Below are 16,821 nucleotides of genomic sequence, written 5' to 3'. Positions count from 1 at the left end.
TCCCAAGTGCTCTTCATTGCAGAAGCAATGGACACTTCGTTAGAAAGGATGCCCAGGGCCATGTCCCAACTACCAAGGAGGTCATTGGAGATCTGACTGTCCTTGAAGGCCAAGTACTTCAGGTCAGTCGTCTCCCATTGGATCTCCCACATGGGACTGAAGCAGCCCCGGACCATCCACGGACTTCAGTGACACCTCAGAACAGCATCGAGGAGCCCCGGGTGCTTCTCACAGTGGAAGAGAAAGCTATAATTTTCTCTGGACACTGCCTTCTCTGTCCTAGCTAGCTTTGGCTTCTTCCCTTTCTTAGAGTGATCATCAGGGTCTCTCAGGAGCCCCAAATTAGCTTAGGTGACAGACTAATCTAGAAGCTCAGAAAAGCAGCTTTCCTAGGAAAAAGTTAGCTTGTAACTGTCAGCCTGTATCGCTGACCAGGCTCCTGACAGGGCATGCTTGCCATCGCTCTCCAGTTTGTACTAGACATCACTAGGTAGTACACCCTCACCATTCTGAGGTAGGGTTCATGTCTTCCTCATCTACTAAATTATTGGGGATCTCTCTGTTCATATATTTAAGACTCTTCTGTTCTCCAACTATCAATGTATGGCTTGTTACAACTACAGGACTAGTTCATTGCCTTTGCCCTAATGTGTGAAGTTTTGTGAATTCTTACTAGAATGCCATAAGCTGCTGGGTTATTATAACTCACAACCAGTTAAATCTTTTGCCATCTACGCTATGATCCAGATAAGTTTTGCAATGAAATGTTTTCAGCGCTGTGCTTTATATTCTAGGCTCAATGTCTTCTGACACTCTTAGGGTTTCCAGCAACTGGTAAAGTACAATTGTTATTTTAAAAATCCACCATTTGTATACAAAGCCAACTGTAGTATTTTCAAAAGTCAAGTAAGTTTAAATCTTAATTCAGAATCATCAATGCTAGACGAAATTGTAACTCCATGGAAACTTAATGTTTACATGCCCTATACGGGTTCAAGTCCTAAAGCCACATGTTAACTTTCATTGGTTCTGTGCCTTCTAATGGACCTAGATAGCAATTTCATGTAGCTCAGAAAGCTTCATGTGCTCTATAATGTTCATTGAGTTTAATTGTTTCAAAACTTGAGCTTAAAAAGAATTATTTCAAACTGATAAATCTAGTTCATATCATTGAAAGGAGAGCAGGAAGAAGTAATACACATCTGCCTAAGGCCTGGAATGTCCTATGTCTGGTATCTCTGTGACCTTTTGTCCCAAGGCCAGGTACCTTGGAAACCAGGAATTTTCTTTGTTTATGGAGAAACATCTTTGAGGGAAACCTTTAAAAGGTGCATTCCCCACCATTAATACGGGTTCTTCTTCTCCTCCTGCCACTATGGCACAGGGTTCTTCTTCTCCTCCTGCCACTATGGCAGAGGACTAGTAGGGTCTTCTATTTACTCTTCCTCCTGCCACTATGGCAGGGGGTAAGGGTCCTTTCTATCTCAAAGCCCCCTCCCGTCACTAGGACGGGAGTCTTCTGTTCTCAGCTTTTCTAATAAATCTTGCATTAAAACTAAACTGCGTCCGCACGAAAATTCTTCTTTCTTGCGAGACAAGAATTTGAGGTTGCTGCCATACTCAGAGTCAAAAATCCTGCAACACTATTATGCTGGACTCTGGAATGGCAGTTTTCTAATACCATGATTTCTTTTTGCATTTATTTGGTGACTCTTTTTTTGTAAGAAAGAGCATTCTGTTCTTTCCCATTTATTTATTCATTTATAGCCTATGGACTTCAAATTCTCAAAATGTTTTAAAAATTTTATTTGATATGGGCCCGGCGCAATAGTGTAATGGTTAAAATCCTCACCTTGAATGTGCCAGGATCCCATATGGGTGCCGGTTCTAATCCTGGCAGCCCTGCTTCCCATCCAGCTCCCTGCTTGTGGCCTGGGAAAGCAGTCGAGGGTGGCCCAAAGCCTTGGGACCCTGTACGCGTGTGGGAGACCCAGAGGAGATTCCTGGCTCTGGATTGGTGCAGCATCGGCCGTTGCGCTCACTTGGGGAGTGAATCATTGGACGGAAGATCTCCCTCTCTGTCTCTGCTCCTCTTTGTACATCTGCCTTTCCAATAAAATAATTTAATCTTTAAAAAACAGAAAAAAGTTATTTGATAGGCATCTGTAGTGAGGAGCCGGATTGGAACTTGTATCCCCACGTGTTCTGATGTGGCATCTTGGCCTCTAAGCTGGACACCTTCCTTTGGCTATTTTTTTTATTATTATTAAGGTGTGATGCATTTTGCATCTAGCCATTTAAAAGACTAAAAACACTTTAGTGTTGGATGTGTTCACGGAGCAATACAAAGATCATTATAATTTTAGGATATTTTCATTGCTTAAAAAATTTCTAAATTCTAAATTAGCAGTTTGCCTTTCTTTCGATCCCCCAGCCTTTGGCAGTCACTAATCCTCTTCATGCATTTATCTGCCTTTTCTGGATTCTGTTTCACAAGCATTGAATGCCATCATCTGGCTTTTTATGAGTGGCGTCTTAGCGTCGTGTTTTGAAGGTTTCATCCCTTGTGGTGCTGCGCTTCCGTGCTTTGGGGGCCCACACACTGTCCTGCCACCGCGTCTTGGTGAGCCATGCGGCAGCCCATGGGCAGTGTGAGCTGTGTCCACTGTTTGGCTGTTAACGTTCATGTATAGTTTTTGTGTAGGATAAAATTCTATAGCAATTCTATAGTTAACCGGTTGAAGAAAGACCAAGCAGTTTCCCAAGATGATCGTACTGTTTTACCTTCTCCCTGCATGGACGTGTCGGTTTCCTCCCGTCCTGGCCAGCGTTTGTCATCTGTTCTGTTGTGTGCGGAAATCCTAGTGGGTGTGAAGTGATATCTCATTGTAATTTTAATTCGTAATACTCTAATAATAAGTGCTGCTGGATATCTTTTATGTAGCTATGAGGCATTTATAAAGTTTGGAGAACCTACTTGAATCATTTATTATTCTGGAGTTATCTTTTTTAAATTAGTAAAAATTATTTTAAATCATTCTAAAATTCCCGAGTTGTATCTCCACACTGTAGATGTAAATCCCTTAATATGTGTGTGGGTTTAAAATATTTCTAATATTTTATGAGTTGACTTTCTAATTTTTTGTTTGTGATGACATTTTTAAATTTTGGTGATGGTCAGTTTATTGAACTGTTTCTCTTTTTTTGTCGGTTCTTAGCCCATTGCTTTATCCTAGTTCACAAAGATTGATGTTTTCTTATATAACTGGCTTCTTACAGTGCTCTTTGTGGACCTGTGTAAGTCTGTGATCCATTTGGAATAAATTTTTGTATGTGATATGAGGAGGTGGGCTAATGTAGATTTTAGAAGCTTTATCCCATCCAATAATTGGCTGTTATTTAAAAAGGTCGAAGCAGCTTGTGGAGTGAGAGGGACTTGATGCAGTCATGCTGGTTTGTGGTTATGGTCTTTGTTAATGTTTTGTTTGCCTTAACACTTTTGAATTTGGGATGTAAATAGCTTGGGAAAGAGAAATTACTCGTTTCAGCCAGTGGTATGTAGTTCAGTGTGCATACTCCTCCTGCCATCTTTATGTTAGTAGATACGGTGTAATTATGCATTAGTAAATAAGAGAATGTGATTGTAGCTAAAGATTATATTATCTGAAAGGCTGTTTGAGAGCTGAGCTGCTGAGGGTTGTAGAAATTTCTTACAGAGAAGTATATATATTGGTCTGAAATGTTACTGGAAAATCAATTGGAGTGCACCAAGCACTAAACTTTGGTTCCAGTGGAAGAAAGCAAGGATGAAATAGTTCAATATTGTTAAGGAGGTTAATGCTGTCATGCTCGAGAAACTGTTTTTGCAGTGACCTTAGGTTTTTTTGTTTGTTTATTCTTAAGATTTAATTCATTGTTATTACAAAGTCAGATATACAAAGAGGAGGAGAGACAGAGAGGAAGATCTTGCATCTGATGATTCACTCCTCAAGTGACCACAACAGCCGGTGCTGCACCAATCTGTAGCTAGGAGCCAGGAGCCTCTTCCAGGTCTCCCACGTGAGTGCGGGTGCAGGGTCCCAAGGCTTTGGGCCGTCCTCGACTGCTTTCCCAGGCCACAGGCAGGGAGCTGGATGGGAAGCAGGACCACCGGGATTACTGGCACCGTTATGGGATCCTGGCGTGTGCAAGGCGAGGATTCTAGCCGCTAGACCACCCTGCTGGGCCCTTAGGTCAAGTTTTATGTTCAAAGTTGACAGAATCCTAGCCACTCTACTGGTAGTTTTCAGTTAAATTGAATTCTGCATGCATGGGGTATTCAGCATCAGCCAGAGGAAGTTTTAGTTGTCACAGGTTGGTGTTTTCTGCTGGCAGCTGGCGAGTAGAGATCAGAAATGCTGCTCAGCATCCTACATAATGCACAGTGAAGGCCCCCGGCAAGCAGCTGCTGGGCCCAAAGTGTTAGCAGTCATCCGCACAAAAACTTGACATGGATGTGTGTTCATAATAGACAGAAGTGGAAATGGTTCATAGGTCCATCAGCGGATGCATGCACAAGTAGAAGATGCTACACATGTATAATGGAAAGCTGTCACATGCAATACTGACAAGTTACCGCGTAATTTAACTTTGACAATTTATACTAAGTGAAAAAAAGCCATTTCGAAAAGCCCACAGATGACATGATTGCCAGCCTAAGAGACGAATAGTAGTGATTACCTGCAGCTGGGATGGTTAGGGAAGCACACGAGGCAGCCACAGTGAGTGGCTTTATGGTGCAGCATATTCAGCAGTTGCCTGTGTTGCTGGCATCCCATGTGGTTGGTCACTGGGTGAACACTTGGTTCTTCCCCTACCAATGCACCTGGAAAGGCAGTCGAGGACGTCCCAAATACTTGGGTCCCTGTACGACATGGTAAACCAGCTGGCGTTCCAGACTGCTGGCTTTGGCCTCACCCAGCGTTTGCACATGGCAGGCAAGCCATTTGAGGAATGGACCAGTGGATGGAAACATTCTCTCTCTGTTTCTCTTTCTCTCTTCCTCTTCTTCCCCCTCCCCCTGTAAATTGTGTGTGTGTGGGGGGGGGGGGGGGAACTGATGGTGCAACAGGCAATCGAGAGGGAAGCCCTTGTTGTTTCCCAGATTTCTGATCAGCAGCTCATCCTCCTGTCTGCCAGTCTAACATGAATGTACAACAAACAGCCAAGTTAAGCAATGAGGAAAGAAGGAAGGGAAGGGAAACCACAGCTAAATGATGTTTTGCTTACTGATTAGGTTCCTGCATGTAACCTCAGCTCTGTTTTTCCTGCTGACTCGTGAAAAGGACCAGAGATACTCCGTGGCTGATCCCGGGCATCTCTTGGAAGATCTTCATAATTATAATAGCCGTATTACCAGTGGGTAAAGACATAGGTCGGCTAATTGATTCCTCCACATCTTATCGTTGGAGAACCACCCTGTTGGATCTTCAAAGAGTCACCTGCCCATCACACAGGTTTTCACAACCAGAAGTCTCAGAACTGCACCCAGTGTCAGGTTTTGCTAGGGGAGGCCATCTCGGAGGACAGGACCCAGATGGAGTTCAGGCCCCTGGCTTCGGACTGGCCCAGGGCCAGCTGTTGCTGCGTTTTGGGAAGTGAATCAGCTGATGGAACTCCTTTCTCTGTCTCTCCTTCTCTTTCTCTAATCAGCCTTTCAGTTAAAGTAAGTCTTTAAAAATGTAATCACTTCTCAATGCCCCACTCTTAAAAAAAAAGCAACTGCTAATCTTTCTGGAGTGATTTTCGTTGTCTTCATTGCATAGTTCAGTGAACATAGAAAACTGCTTTGTGTGCACAAGGGGATAAGTCGTATAGCGTGTGAGTTATGTCTCAGTGAAATCTGCTGTGCCAAGATTTGGAAACCCGGCTTTACAGATCAGCTGTCCCTGAGAGTAGAATTATAGGAGATCGGGATGTAGATGAGGTGTTAGGAGGCATGCCTGTGATGGCGTGGTTGGGATGACGGCAGTCAGGAGTGAGCATGTGGATCAGGGGTTCAGATGCCACGTGGGACGTGCCACCCCCTTGCTGCACTCGGTCTGATCGCTTCTGGTTGACAGGCACCCCAGCAGGAAACGGGTGACCCTCAATGACAACTGTCTGTCTTTCTCCAACAGAAAAAGATGTGTGTCCATTGCACTTAGGTTCCATTAATTAGTCTAGGTTATTTGAGTTCAATAAATCCTTATTTAGTTGACAGTCATGGTGTGCATAGTGAATTTAGGGTTTAATATTGCATTATTTGGAAAATGAAACTGTTAGGAAGATGATGGCTGCTCGCTGAATTAATTGTTTTTTTTTTTTTCTCCAATGTTTAAGTCACAAGGTCCTCAAAATTTGTAATTTAGTCATGATCTAGTGTCTGAAATGAAAAAATTTTAATCAACATCCTCCCTTCTGGTGTTGATTCTTCAGATGCCTGCCATGGCAGGGGCTGAAGCCACCGGTTGGGAACTCACTCTAGGCTCCCACGTGGTGGCCAGGGACACAGATGTCTCGTTCATCTTAGCTGCCTTCAGAGATCTGCGCTTGCGGCAGGCTGAAGCGGAGCCTGGCACAGGTGGCTCACAAGGCTAGCACTCTGCCTGCCTTATCTTCATGTGGGTGATGCCCGTAAACATCTGGTAGATATTTCCTGTGGTCACTGAGTGTGGTCCTACAACTCAGCCAAAATTGAATTTTTAATTTTCTTGGAGAAGGGAGCTGTGCTTTTTTTCTCTTCACATTTGCTGCTAGTCTTTCCCCGTGAGGGTAGGCAGGCAAATAGTTTGTTGGAATGCATTCAGAGAGAGCATTGTCGCCTGGAAGTTCTCTGATCTAACCCCAAAGCAGTGTGCAGTTGTCCTCAACATTTAGATGGCTAGTTTAGCTAAGTCAGACTGATGGAAATGTAATCTGATTGGAGTACACTACTTAATGCAGCCCTTTGAATATTTAATCGTAGATTATTTATTTTTAAAATCTGCTTAGTAAATCCTTTTCATTTGGTATCAGCTTTCTTTAAACTCTTACACAAAAGGCTTTGATTAAAATTGTACGTTCATTCTTAGAATAAATTAACTAAAATGTAATTGATACATTACGTCTTATTTCTTTGTTTTCGAAGTAGTTATTCTTCATTGATAAGATGCTCAGAAAAATTTTTGGCATTGATAAATAAGACACATGTGAATGACATGACATTTCTGAAAAATGTAGGTTTTTCTCTTTTTTTTTTTTCTTTTTCTTAAATTAGTATTCGTATAGGAGGAAGGAAGAGGTAATTCCTGAACCTATGGAACTTTATAATGAAAAGTCAAAGTTAAGAAAATATAATTAAAATAACATATAATCATATTTAAATTTTCATTTGAATATATTTGAATGTTTCATATATTTAGACTTTTATTTAAATGAGTGTTATAATCATATTTAGATATACGAGTATAATTAAAATGAGCATTTGAAACGTACAGTTTAATAGTCTGTCCTCAGCATGGTGTCGCTTCTGTATCATTAGTTTTGGGGAATAGTTATCACCGCTCAAAAGCCATCCTGTGTCCTTCAGCAGCCCCCTGGGCACTGTTGTATTGCTTGCATCCTCTTATTTGCAACTAAATAAATGTCCACAAATGGGCTGTATCATCCACAGGAAAGAATAGCACACCCCCAATGATGAAGTCATCCCGACCTTACACCGTGTACAATAGAATGTGTAAATCCAGGAGTGATTGAGCAGTTTCCAGAAGAAAGGAAACTAAGGTTTTGATTGGGATTGCATCAAATTAAATATTTTTTGAAAGATTTATTTTTATTGCAAAATCAGATATACAGAGAGGAGGAGAGACAGGAAGATCTTACGTCCAATGAATCACTCCCCAAGCGACCACAACGGCCGGAGCTGCAATGATCTGAAGCCAGAAGCCAGGAACTTCCTCCAGGTCTTGCACGTGGATGTGGGTGCAGGTTCCCAAGGCTTTGGGCCATCCTCGACTGCTTTCCCAGGCCACAAGCAGGGAGCTGGATGGGAAGTGGAGCTGCCGGGATTAGAACTGGTGCCCATATGGGATCCCGGCGCGTTCAAGGTGAGGACTTTAGCCACTAGGCCACGCCGCCGGGCCCTTTGCTAATTATTTGTGTATACAACTCAATCTAAGTAGAGTTTATCTGTTGATCTTGTATCCTGTAACCCTGCTGAGCTCAGTTGTTAACTCCAATACTAGTTTTTCATGAATTTGGAGGATTTTTGATAAAAGAATATTTAGAGACATAATGTTTTCATGTGTATCATTTTCCAAAGGTGATTTATAAAAGTACTCACTCAGACCTGGGCTAGTCAAGGTCCACAGCTCCGGCGCTTTGTGAATGTTACTGTCGTAAGGATCCACAGCTTCCTCTCATGGTTGGCAAATTATTTCATTCCCTGGCCCTGGTGTCCCCATGCCAACTCTGTTGAAAACAAATTTTTTTAAAAATTTTTATTTGTATTTATTAGAAAGGCAGATGTACAGAGGAGAGAGAGAAAGGAAGATCATCCGTCTGCTGATTCACTCCCCAAGTGAGCTCAATAGCCAGAGCTGCGCAGAACCAAAGCCAGGAGCCTGGAGCTTCGAGCCTCTTCCGGGTCTCCCACACAGGTGCAGCATCCCAAGGCCTTGAGCTGTCCTCTGCTACTTTCCCAGGCCACAGGCTGGGAGCTGGATGGGAAGTGGGGCTGCCCGGATTAGAACCGGCGCCCATATGGGATCCTGTCCAGTGCAAGATGAGGACTTTAGCTCCTAGGCTACCATGCCAGGCCCCGTTGAAAGGATTTTAAGATAAAGTCCGCCTACTTGCCATTTTGTTTAAGCCACATTGTCTAAAGCAAGTGTCCACTGCTGTGGTCCTCTCTCCTGCCCCCACTGTCAGGAAGGTGGGTTCTCTGGTGCTGGGTGGTCTGCGCTCTTCTTCTCAGCCACGTGCATTTCTTCAGGAGCCTCATCCTGCCCGGGCACCTGCTGTGCTTAGGCTGTGTGCCCTGTGCCTCATCCTGCCCGGGCACCTGCTGTGCTTAGGCTGTGTGCTCTGCGCCTCATCCTGCCCGGGCACCTCCTGTGCTTAGGCTGTGTGCTCTGCGTCTCATCCTGCCCGGGCACCTGCTGTGCTTAGGCTGTGTGCTCTGTGCCTCATCCTGCCCGGGCACCTAGCTGTGCTTAGGCTGTGTGCTCTGCATCTCATCCTGCCCGGGCACCTAGCTGTGCTTAGGCTGTGTGCTCTGTGCCTCATCCTGCCCGGGCACCTAGCTGTGCTTAGGCTGTGTGCTCTGCGCCTCATCCTGCCCGGGCACCTAGCTGTGCTTAGGCTGTGTGCTCTGCATCAGTTACAGTTCTCCCTGGCTCTTTGGATGCCAACTGTATTTATGATTTCTCCCCCTTTTTCTCAGTTCCCAGTGTTTCGTTGGTTGATTTCCCTTTGACGGGGAGTTCCGTCGAAGCATGGGCCAGGTTTTTACCCATTGTGTTGTTAGCAGCCTGCATGGATGCTGAACAGTATTTATTATTTAGAGAGGCCAGTTCAGAAATAATGGCTAAGCTCTGGGCTGTTGTTTATGCTTCTAATAGAATGCAGCTAGTAGTTCACCTGGTATGCATAAATGCTCTTGAGATTTGGCAGTACTTATCATAAATGACAGTATTGTTTTGTAATAAGAATTTTTGGCAGGTGTATGTGGTATGTTAGCTTCAGTAATATTTCTTTTTATAGTTTGGTTACCCTGCCCTTTGATGGTATTCTATTTTCGTGGATCTGATTTGGTTTTGATAGGTTTTTTAAGACAATCGCCTGGGGAAAGCTAACTGGAGCAGAAAATAGTGAGGGCGTTTAGACGTGTCTATGGAAAGCAGGGTTTCCAGGTCCGCCAACCTCGCTGCGTGGAGACTGCCCGGGAAAGCATTCAGGTGAGTCAAGTTTACCGTTCCAGAGGACTTGGCTTTTTCAGGCTACCGATCTAGCCTCTGTGAGATCAGGCTGTGCCAGGGAGAAAAAAGCAGTTTTTGTTGTCAAGGGAATTAGTCGTGAAGGAAGTAAAGAAAAGCTTGGGTTCTTCTCCTGAAGAACTTTGGCTGATAAAGTGAGTTAAGAATAATGCGCAGAGGGAGGCAGGGAAGTGTTTCCTACTTTTGCAAACTGCCTGTGTTGCTACAAGATCTTCGTAAACATAAAGCACTAAAAAAGAATACAGGAGAGAAATTTTCTTCTCAGATCGTCCATATTTGTGGATAACTTGCAGCTGTTGAATTATTTTTCATTTTCTTTGGTATCAGCCACAAAATGATCGTCTTACCGACGCTGTCAATGAGCAAATGAAAGCCTGGCTGCATTTTTTTTTTTGAGGACTCTCGTATTTTCCAGCATGACCCTTTGCCCCTTCATGTGAAGATATACATACCAGCTTATAATAGTGTTTGTTGTTCAAAAATTCGAGACAGAAGACTTAGTGGGATTACCCGATGACAGTCAGTAGCAGGGTGGGATTAGGCTCTGTCCTTCTGGCTCTTAGCCTAGTGTGTGTGTGTGTGTGTGTGTGTGTGTGTGTGTGTGTGCGCGCGCGTGTGTGTCTGGTCATGCAGATATAGCATAAGGCAGGCGCTGCGTTTATGTGCCTTTGATTTCTCAGAAGCTGGCGGGCTGTCCTCAGCAGAGAACTGTTCTGTAGGAGAGAGGCAGGGCGTGCAGAGTGAATTCTTTGCTGTTGGTAATGCTTTAAAATACACTGGTAGCCCTCTGTAACTGACTTTGGGGGGATTACAGTGATGATGAGTTTAGAAGCTGGTTAGGTGTTCTGAGCCCTTGCTGGAAGCCCTGCTCAGAATGAGTGAACTTGCGTCTGAAAGAAGAATTATTGTAGGATAACTCCTGGTTCATTCATTTGGTGAAAACATAGGAAGAGGAAGTAAGATTACATGTGGCTGACGAATTTTTCTTGAAAAATGCACGGTTCTTAGAAGACTGCCAGCAGCCCTATTTTCCTGACTAATTGGTGAGATTGTAATTTGTTGGGTTACAAGTAGATTATTCTGATAAAAAAATAAAAATGGCGTAAGTTCAGTATTTGTTTTAGAAAAATGTATAGAGCCATAGCCCAAGAAAATTCCTAAATTATGTTTGGACTTGGACTAAATGACAGCTCTATAACTCATGCCAGTCAGTTCTGTCTTGTCTGTCTCACGTAATAAAGATTGTGTACTTGTAACTTACTTTTTAAGAGAATTGCTCGATTCTGGTGATTGTGCTTTTGTTGGGTTTTTAAACTGTTTTTAATTGAATAGTTGTCTGAGGTGGCAATAGCAGTTTTAAATTTCTCACCAGTATAGAAAAAGGAAGTCATTTGGGAATAAGAAATTTACAGTTGAATAATTTACCTTTTTTACGGTATTTTGAATGTAAGATGAATGTTCTAGATCTGTATGCAGCCCACCATTGTGCTTCCTGGCCGGTTTTTAGGAAACTGAGGAATGAGCCGTGGAGCTGCGCAGTTGCGGTGCTAGCACCTGCGTGGCCACTGGCGTGCCTCGCCCACAGAGCACGAGAATCTGAGCGTTCACCATTCTCAGCCTGTTGCCTGAATGAAAATCTTTCCCTCTTTTTTCTTAAACTTTTGTTCATTATGAGGCTATTCTTCTTGTTGTCATGTTTAATACTTTGGAGGATAATTAGTCCGCTAAAATAGGATGAGATGTTGTTTGTGATTATAGTTTTGTCAGAAAAAATGATGCGTTTTTGTTACGTAAAAGTGAAAGTGTCCGGCTGACGACAAAGAAGATAGTTACATGCATAGTGTAGAACTTTTCAGTAAAAAACAAGTGCAGCCATTACACGGGGTGCTTACAAAGTACTCCTCCTGCATGGGAGGCAGACAGCCTGCCAGAGGTTAAAATTCCTTCCAGCTTTGAAGTCGGAAAATAAGACTCACATGGAACTTTAAAATAGTTAATGGGGAAAGTATTCTGTGAGAAGTATTTGCTAGTAAACTCACAAATCTTTCTGTGCTGCCGGTGATATGTAAGATATTCAGGTTGTAACAGCATCTGCTTATCCGGTTTTTAAAGGAAATTTGGCCACACATATTGTGGCACTAAGGACCGTGTGCTTAGGAAAGACCAAATTCAGGATCCTTAAAAATGAGGTTTGAGGATTTTGAACTTAATGTGTAAGTGAGCTGTGCAGTTCATTGCATTTTATCTCTGCGACCCGCACTATCAAACCCACGCATTGGTCTTTACAAATAACAGGTGTGTTACACACACACACACACACACACACACGCGCAGTAACATGGTAGATTACTGCCCCCATGAGCCTAGGTTTGGTTTTAGTTTCTTTTGTAATATGTATTGATCCTTGACCTATGACCTCCCACTTACTGGGAGCCTAGCTACGCTGCTTGCTGTGTCGTAAGTGGCAGGCGTCGTTGGAATGCTCATCAGCCTTATGCGCCTGGAATAAAAGCTTTTCCAAATTTCCGAGTTAGAAAAATCCACCCGCATTAGTGTCTGTGCCTCTGCCACCTCTGTAGTTCTAGATAGAAGCTTACAAGTGCCCAGCTGCTGAGTCACCGCCGCAGGTTGCTTGCCCTCGTTCAGGATGAGCTGGCGCAGAGCCGGGACCCCAAGCCCAGGCTGGATCCCAAAACTCAGTCTAGATTTTTCCACACGTTTAATAGGTGCGCAGTTGCCTGAGCCGTCCCTGCTGCTTCCCCGTGTCGGTATCGGCTTGATTCAGCAGCCAGAGCCAAGAATGAAGGCGGCACTGTGGCGCGGCCCCCCGGTGTCTGCTAAGGCGACGGCACCCTTGCCCTGCCGGTCTTCCTGTGCGCTGACTCACCTGGGGTCTCGCGCGGTTCTAGCTCTTTCCTTTCTCGCAGACGTCGTATCTGAAGCACCTGCCATTTTACCCCAAGGGAGGAGGGTGTCTGCCATGTGATGTGACACATGTCCTGCTTGGAAGCCAACCATTTTATTATCCTGATATGAACTGCTTATTTTTCTCAAAACATGATTAATTTTAAAATGACCTGATGATTTATTCCTGGTTGCAGATGCTTATTAACATCTACAAACGCATGTTATTAGATTTGGATATTCAAAAAAGAATTAATTCCATTTTATCAGATTGCAAATCCTAGAACAAAGGAATTAAATATTCATAAATTGCCTATTTTTATTCAGTACAGTATGCAATATAGCTGTTAATAATTGTTTTTAAAGATTTAATGATTTTTATTGGAAAGTTGGATATACAGAGAGGAGGAGAGACAAAGAGAAAGGTCTTCCGACCCTCCCCAAGTGACCGCAATGGCCGGAGGTGAGCAGTTCCAAAGCCAGGAGCCTGGAACTTCTTCTGGGTCTCCCACACGGGTGCAGGGTCCCAAGGCTTTGGGCCGTCCTCGACTGCTTTCCCAGGCCACAGGCAGGGAGCTGGATGGGAAGTGGAACAACTGGGACACAAACTGGCACTCGTGGGACCCCAGTGCATGCAAGGCTACCGCTTTGGGCCCTGTTAATAACATGAACTACTTACAATACCAAAAAAACCTTTGTATTACATAAAATTTACTTTGAAAATTGAGGGCAATAAAATTGAAAAAGGGTATATGGAATGTTTTTCCTTTTTTTTTTTTCTTTTAGATTTAGTTATTGATTTTTCTTTGTAAGGCAAAGTTACAGGGATGAGAGACTGAGTTTTCCCTCTGCTTATTCACTCCCCCACAATGTCTGCAATGACTGGAGCTGAGCCGATCCAAAGCCAAGGAGCCTGGAGCTCCTTCTGGGTCTCCCACGTGGGTGCAGGGGCTCACATCCATGGGCCATTTGCTTCTGCTTTCCCAGAACCTTAGCAGGGAGCTTGTTCTGGGGAAAGTGGACTGGCCACGGGACTCGAACTAGTACCTGTTTGGGACGCAGACGCTGCCAGCAGAGGCTTAGACTCTGGGCCCATATTTTTTCATCTTTATGCGGGGCAAAAAATCGATTACCCTGCTCAAGTGGTTGATATCGTTAGTAGCCTCCTGTCCCGTGTGAAAAGTGGCAAGCACAGAGCCGGGCGGAGATGCTGCTGGGGCAGGCGGCTTACAGCCAGCCCAGCCCGCAGGCACTGTCACCCTGCAAGGTAGAGACATCTCATCCGTTAGCGTTTCAGTTTGCTCTGTCAAAAGACACTAAGTCCTTTGACTTCTTTCCGCCCCCCCCCAAATTGATAATGTCTTTCCTTTTATTTCGGCCCTTTCCCTGCACCTCCACAAGGGGGCAGATAGAGGAAGAGAGAAATGAAGTTCAGATGAACCTGATTGGAAGTTGACGATTTGTAACTAACTTCTCTCAAGCTGCAGTGGCCTGCCTTCTTGCGAGAACGTGCAGTGTTCAGAAGCAAGATACTGTCTTATTATTTTAAAAGGGGAAGCAGTAATCTTTGTAGGAAACAGTTTCCAAAGCCTTGTCACAGCCTCACTTTTTCTCTGTAAAATTAGTGATTGGGGGTTTAAGGAAAGCATAGCATTTTTGCTTTTATATCTGAATGCTCCCAGGTTGTCATTTTGAATCACTATTATTACCATAACAGTTAATAACTCTCGTTATTGTATATGTTGCCAGGTTTGAGGTCTTTTACCTGAGCGTGCCTTTAGCCGTGGAAGGGACGTAGCTTACATCATTGTCCCCAAACAGCATTAACACCTAATTTATGGTAAAAAGAAACAGCGTTGTATTGGAAATTTGCTCATATTCTGAACACCGGAAAATCGTGTTTGCTGGGAGGTTTTTTAAAATGAGCATCTAAGTTTCCTGTTAACTGCTTGAGCCTGGTATTTGGATTCTGTAGACTCTAGGGTTTGTCCTTCAGGACCATGCGATTACCTTCCTTTGTCTTCTCTAATATATTTCTTTTGAAATGGTTTGTTTCTCCAGGTGGACTGTCTGAGTCTCACATCATTTATTGTGTGTTTTTCACATGTTGTGCTGGTGGACCAACTTGAAGGAATTCGTGCTGCTTACATATTTTTGCATCTATTTTGCAGTTACTGTTTTGCCACTGTTAGCACTCTAATTACTAAAAATCATTTATCCCTGCAGCATGACATTTAGTTATAATGAATTATTATCTTGCATTCCTGAAGCATGCTTGGTTTTTTTTTTTTAATAGGACCTATTCCTGTTATTCCTTAGCTTCATGCGTGAATTATGTAGCATATGTGAAGAGGCTTGCACTGTTTCCACTGCGTTCTTTCTGGATGGCTCCTGTTATATTTAGGGTGTACTTACACTTTAGACAAAGTAGGAATGCCACTGTTGTTGACCTTGACACCAGATAACTGGGCAGACATTATATAGCTATGTTTGAATCCTCACAAAATGTGCTGTTGAAGCCAACGGAGTCGTGGCGGGAGACGCTGCTGGACAGCAGGGTCATGGAGCTTTTCTTCACAGTAAGTCTGCCCGCAGACCGCAGAGAGAACACCCAGCGGGCTGTTCCTGCAGCCTTTTCTTCTCGTCGAACTTGTTGGCTCAAACAGAAGTGATGTGCAGAGGTTCTTGCTCAATTGTAAAAGTTCGATCTCCTTATGAAACCGAAAGATTCGATGTAATTATGAGTAGGAATTCTCCACCTTTAATCCCCTGTCCTCTTCACTTTCCCAGAATTACTGAAGATCCCAAAAGCTTCTGTTTATGTTCATTGCCTTTAAGATCTATCCTCCTGAAATTCAAACCAGGGACCATTCTTTTAAAAATGACTGATTTGTTAAAATATCACAGTAAAAAAAAAAAGCAGTAGATGTTAAATGGCATTTTAATGCATGTGTAATTGTATTTTTGAAAGCATAGTAATTTAGTGACAAAAATGACAATTATTGTACATTTTGCATATCGGGCTTATTACAGATGGCAGGCAGATTATCCTGCCACTTCTGCTTTGGATTGGATGCACTATTGCATCTCAAGCGGCCTCAGGGAATCTCCACTGTGTGCATGTGTCAGTAGACATAGAATAGGTAGGCGGTGTCTTCCTAGTGCTGTGAAGATGGTTTTGCCCTCGAAAACAAAGGACAGGGAGCTGCTGGAGCTCCCTGGACCACACTGGGAGAACTGCTTCCCGCATGCTGATCAGGAGCGACAGCCTTGGGTTAGGCCCACGTCACTGCGTCGCAGCTTGATTAGGTTCATCCTAACAAGTCAGAAGTTCCCACAGGTGCCAGTGGATTTCTCCAGTAGAACTTCCAAAAGCTGGAGAAGAGAGGGAGAGAGAGAGAGAGAGAGAGTGTGTGTGTGATACTAATTTTCAGTTATAGAGTGAAGGCACATGTCATATGCAATGATTTGAATAAAAATCCAAATAAGTCTAATTAAAAAGAAAAAAAAACCCACAAAGCTATTTTGCTTAATCTCAGCCACTAATTATATTTTCTTAGCTGTTTGTTTGCTTTAAAAATATTATGCATAAACCTTACAGCTGCCTTTTTCATGTAGTCATTTAAAATATTGAAATTTTATGGTAAACAATTCACAGTTACCCATGGGTATGTACAGAAGAGGTATTTTCTATAGAAATGTTTCAACTGAATTTTAATCGTCTTGGAGCAGACGATTATGAATCAGAAATTAGGACAAAAGCATTGTCATGATCAAAGTGATGATTTTAACAGTTAGAAAATTCTGTTGCCTGCCTCATGTAGCAGGAATTGTTTTGATATGAATCCAAGCTCAATCCTTTGTATAGTTCATTTGACTGAAAGTAGATCCTGCTCCCGCAGTTTCTGCAAAGGTGAAAACT

General features: G+C 43.3%; 1 protein-coding gene across 5 annotated transcripts in view; it reads left to right on the top strand.

Moving 5' to 3' along the window:
* XPO4 (exportin 4) overlaps nucleotides 1–16,821 on the top strand; it is a 96,312-nt gene that overhangs the window by 47,237 nt on the left and 32,254 nt on the right. For 4 of the 5 annotated variants that reach the window (XM_040988365.1, XM_040988361.1, XM_040988360.1 and 1 more), the window contains one exon: nucleotides 15,366–15,478. In XM_040988365.1, the coding sequence (XP_040844299.1) occupies nucleotides 15,366–15,478 (113 nt within the window). The remainder of the gene's footprint in view (nucleotides 1–15,365; nucleotides 15,479–16,821) is intronic. The other variant, XM_040988363.1, reaches the window with a different exon arrangement.

The sequence above is a fragment of the Ochotona curzoniae genome, unplaced genomic scaffold, assembly GCF_017591425.1.
Source record: "Ochotona curzoniae isolate NIBS_2020 unplaced genomic scaffold, NIBS_Ocur_1.0 contig_4838, whole genome shotgun sequence".
Lineage (NCBI taxonomy): Eukaryota > Metazoa > Chordata > Mammalia > Lagomorpha > Ochotonidae > Ochotona > Ochotona curzoniae.
The sequence above is the reverse complement of the archived record's forward strand: the minus strand, read 5'-3'. Positions and strand labels throughout refer to the sequence as shown.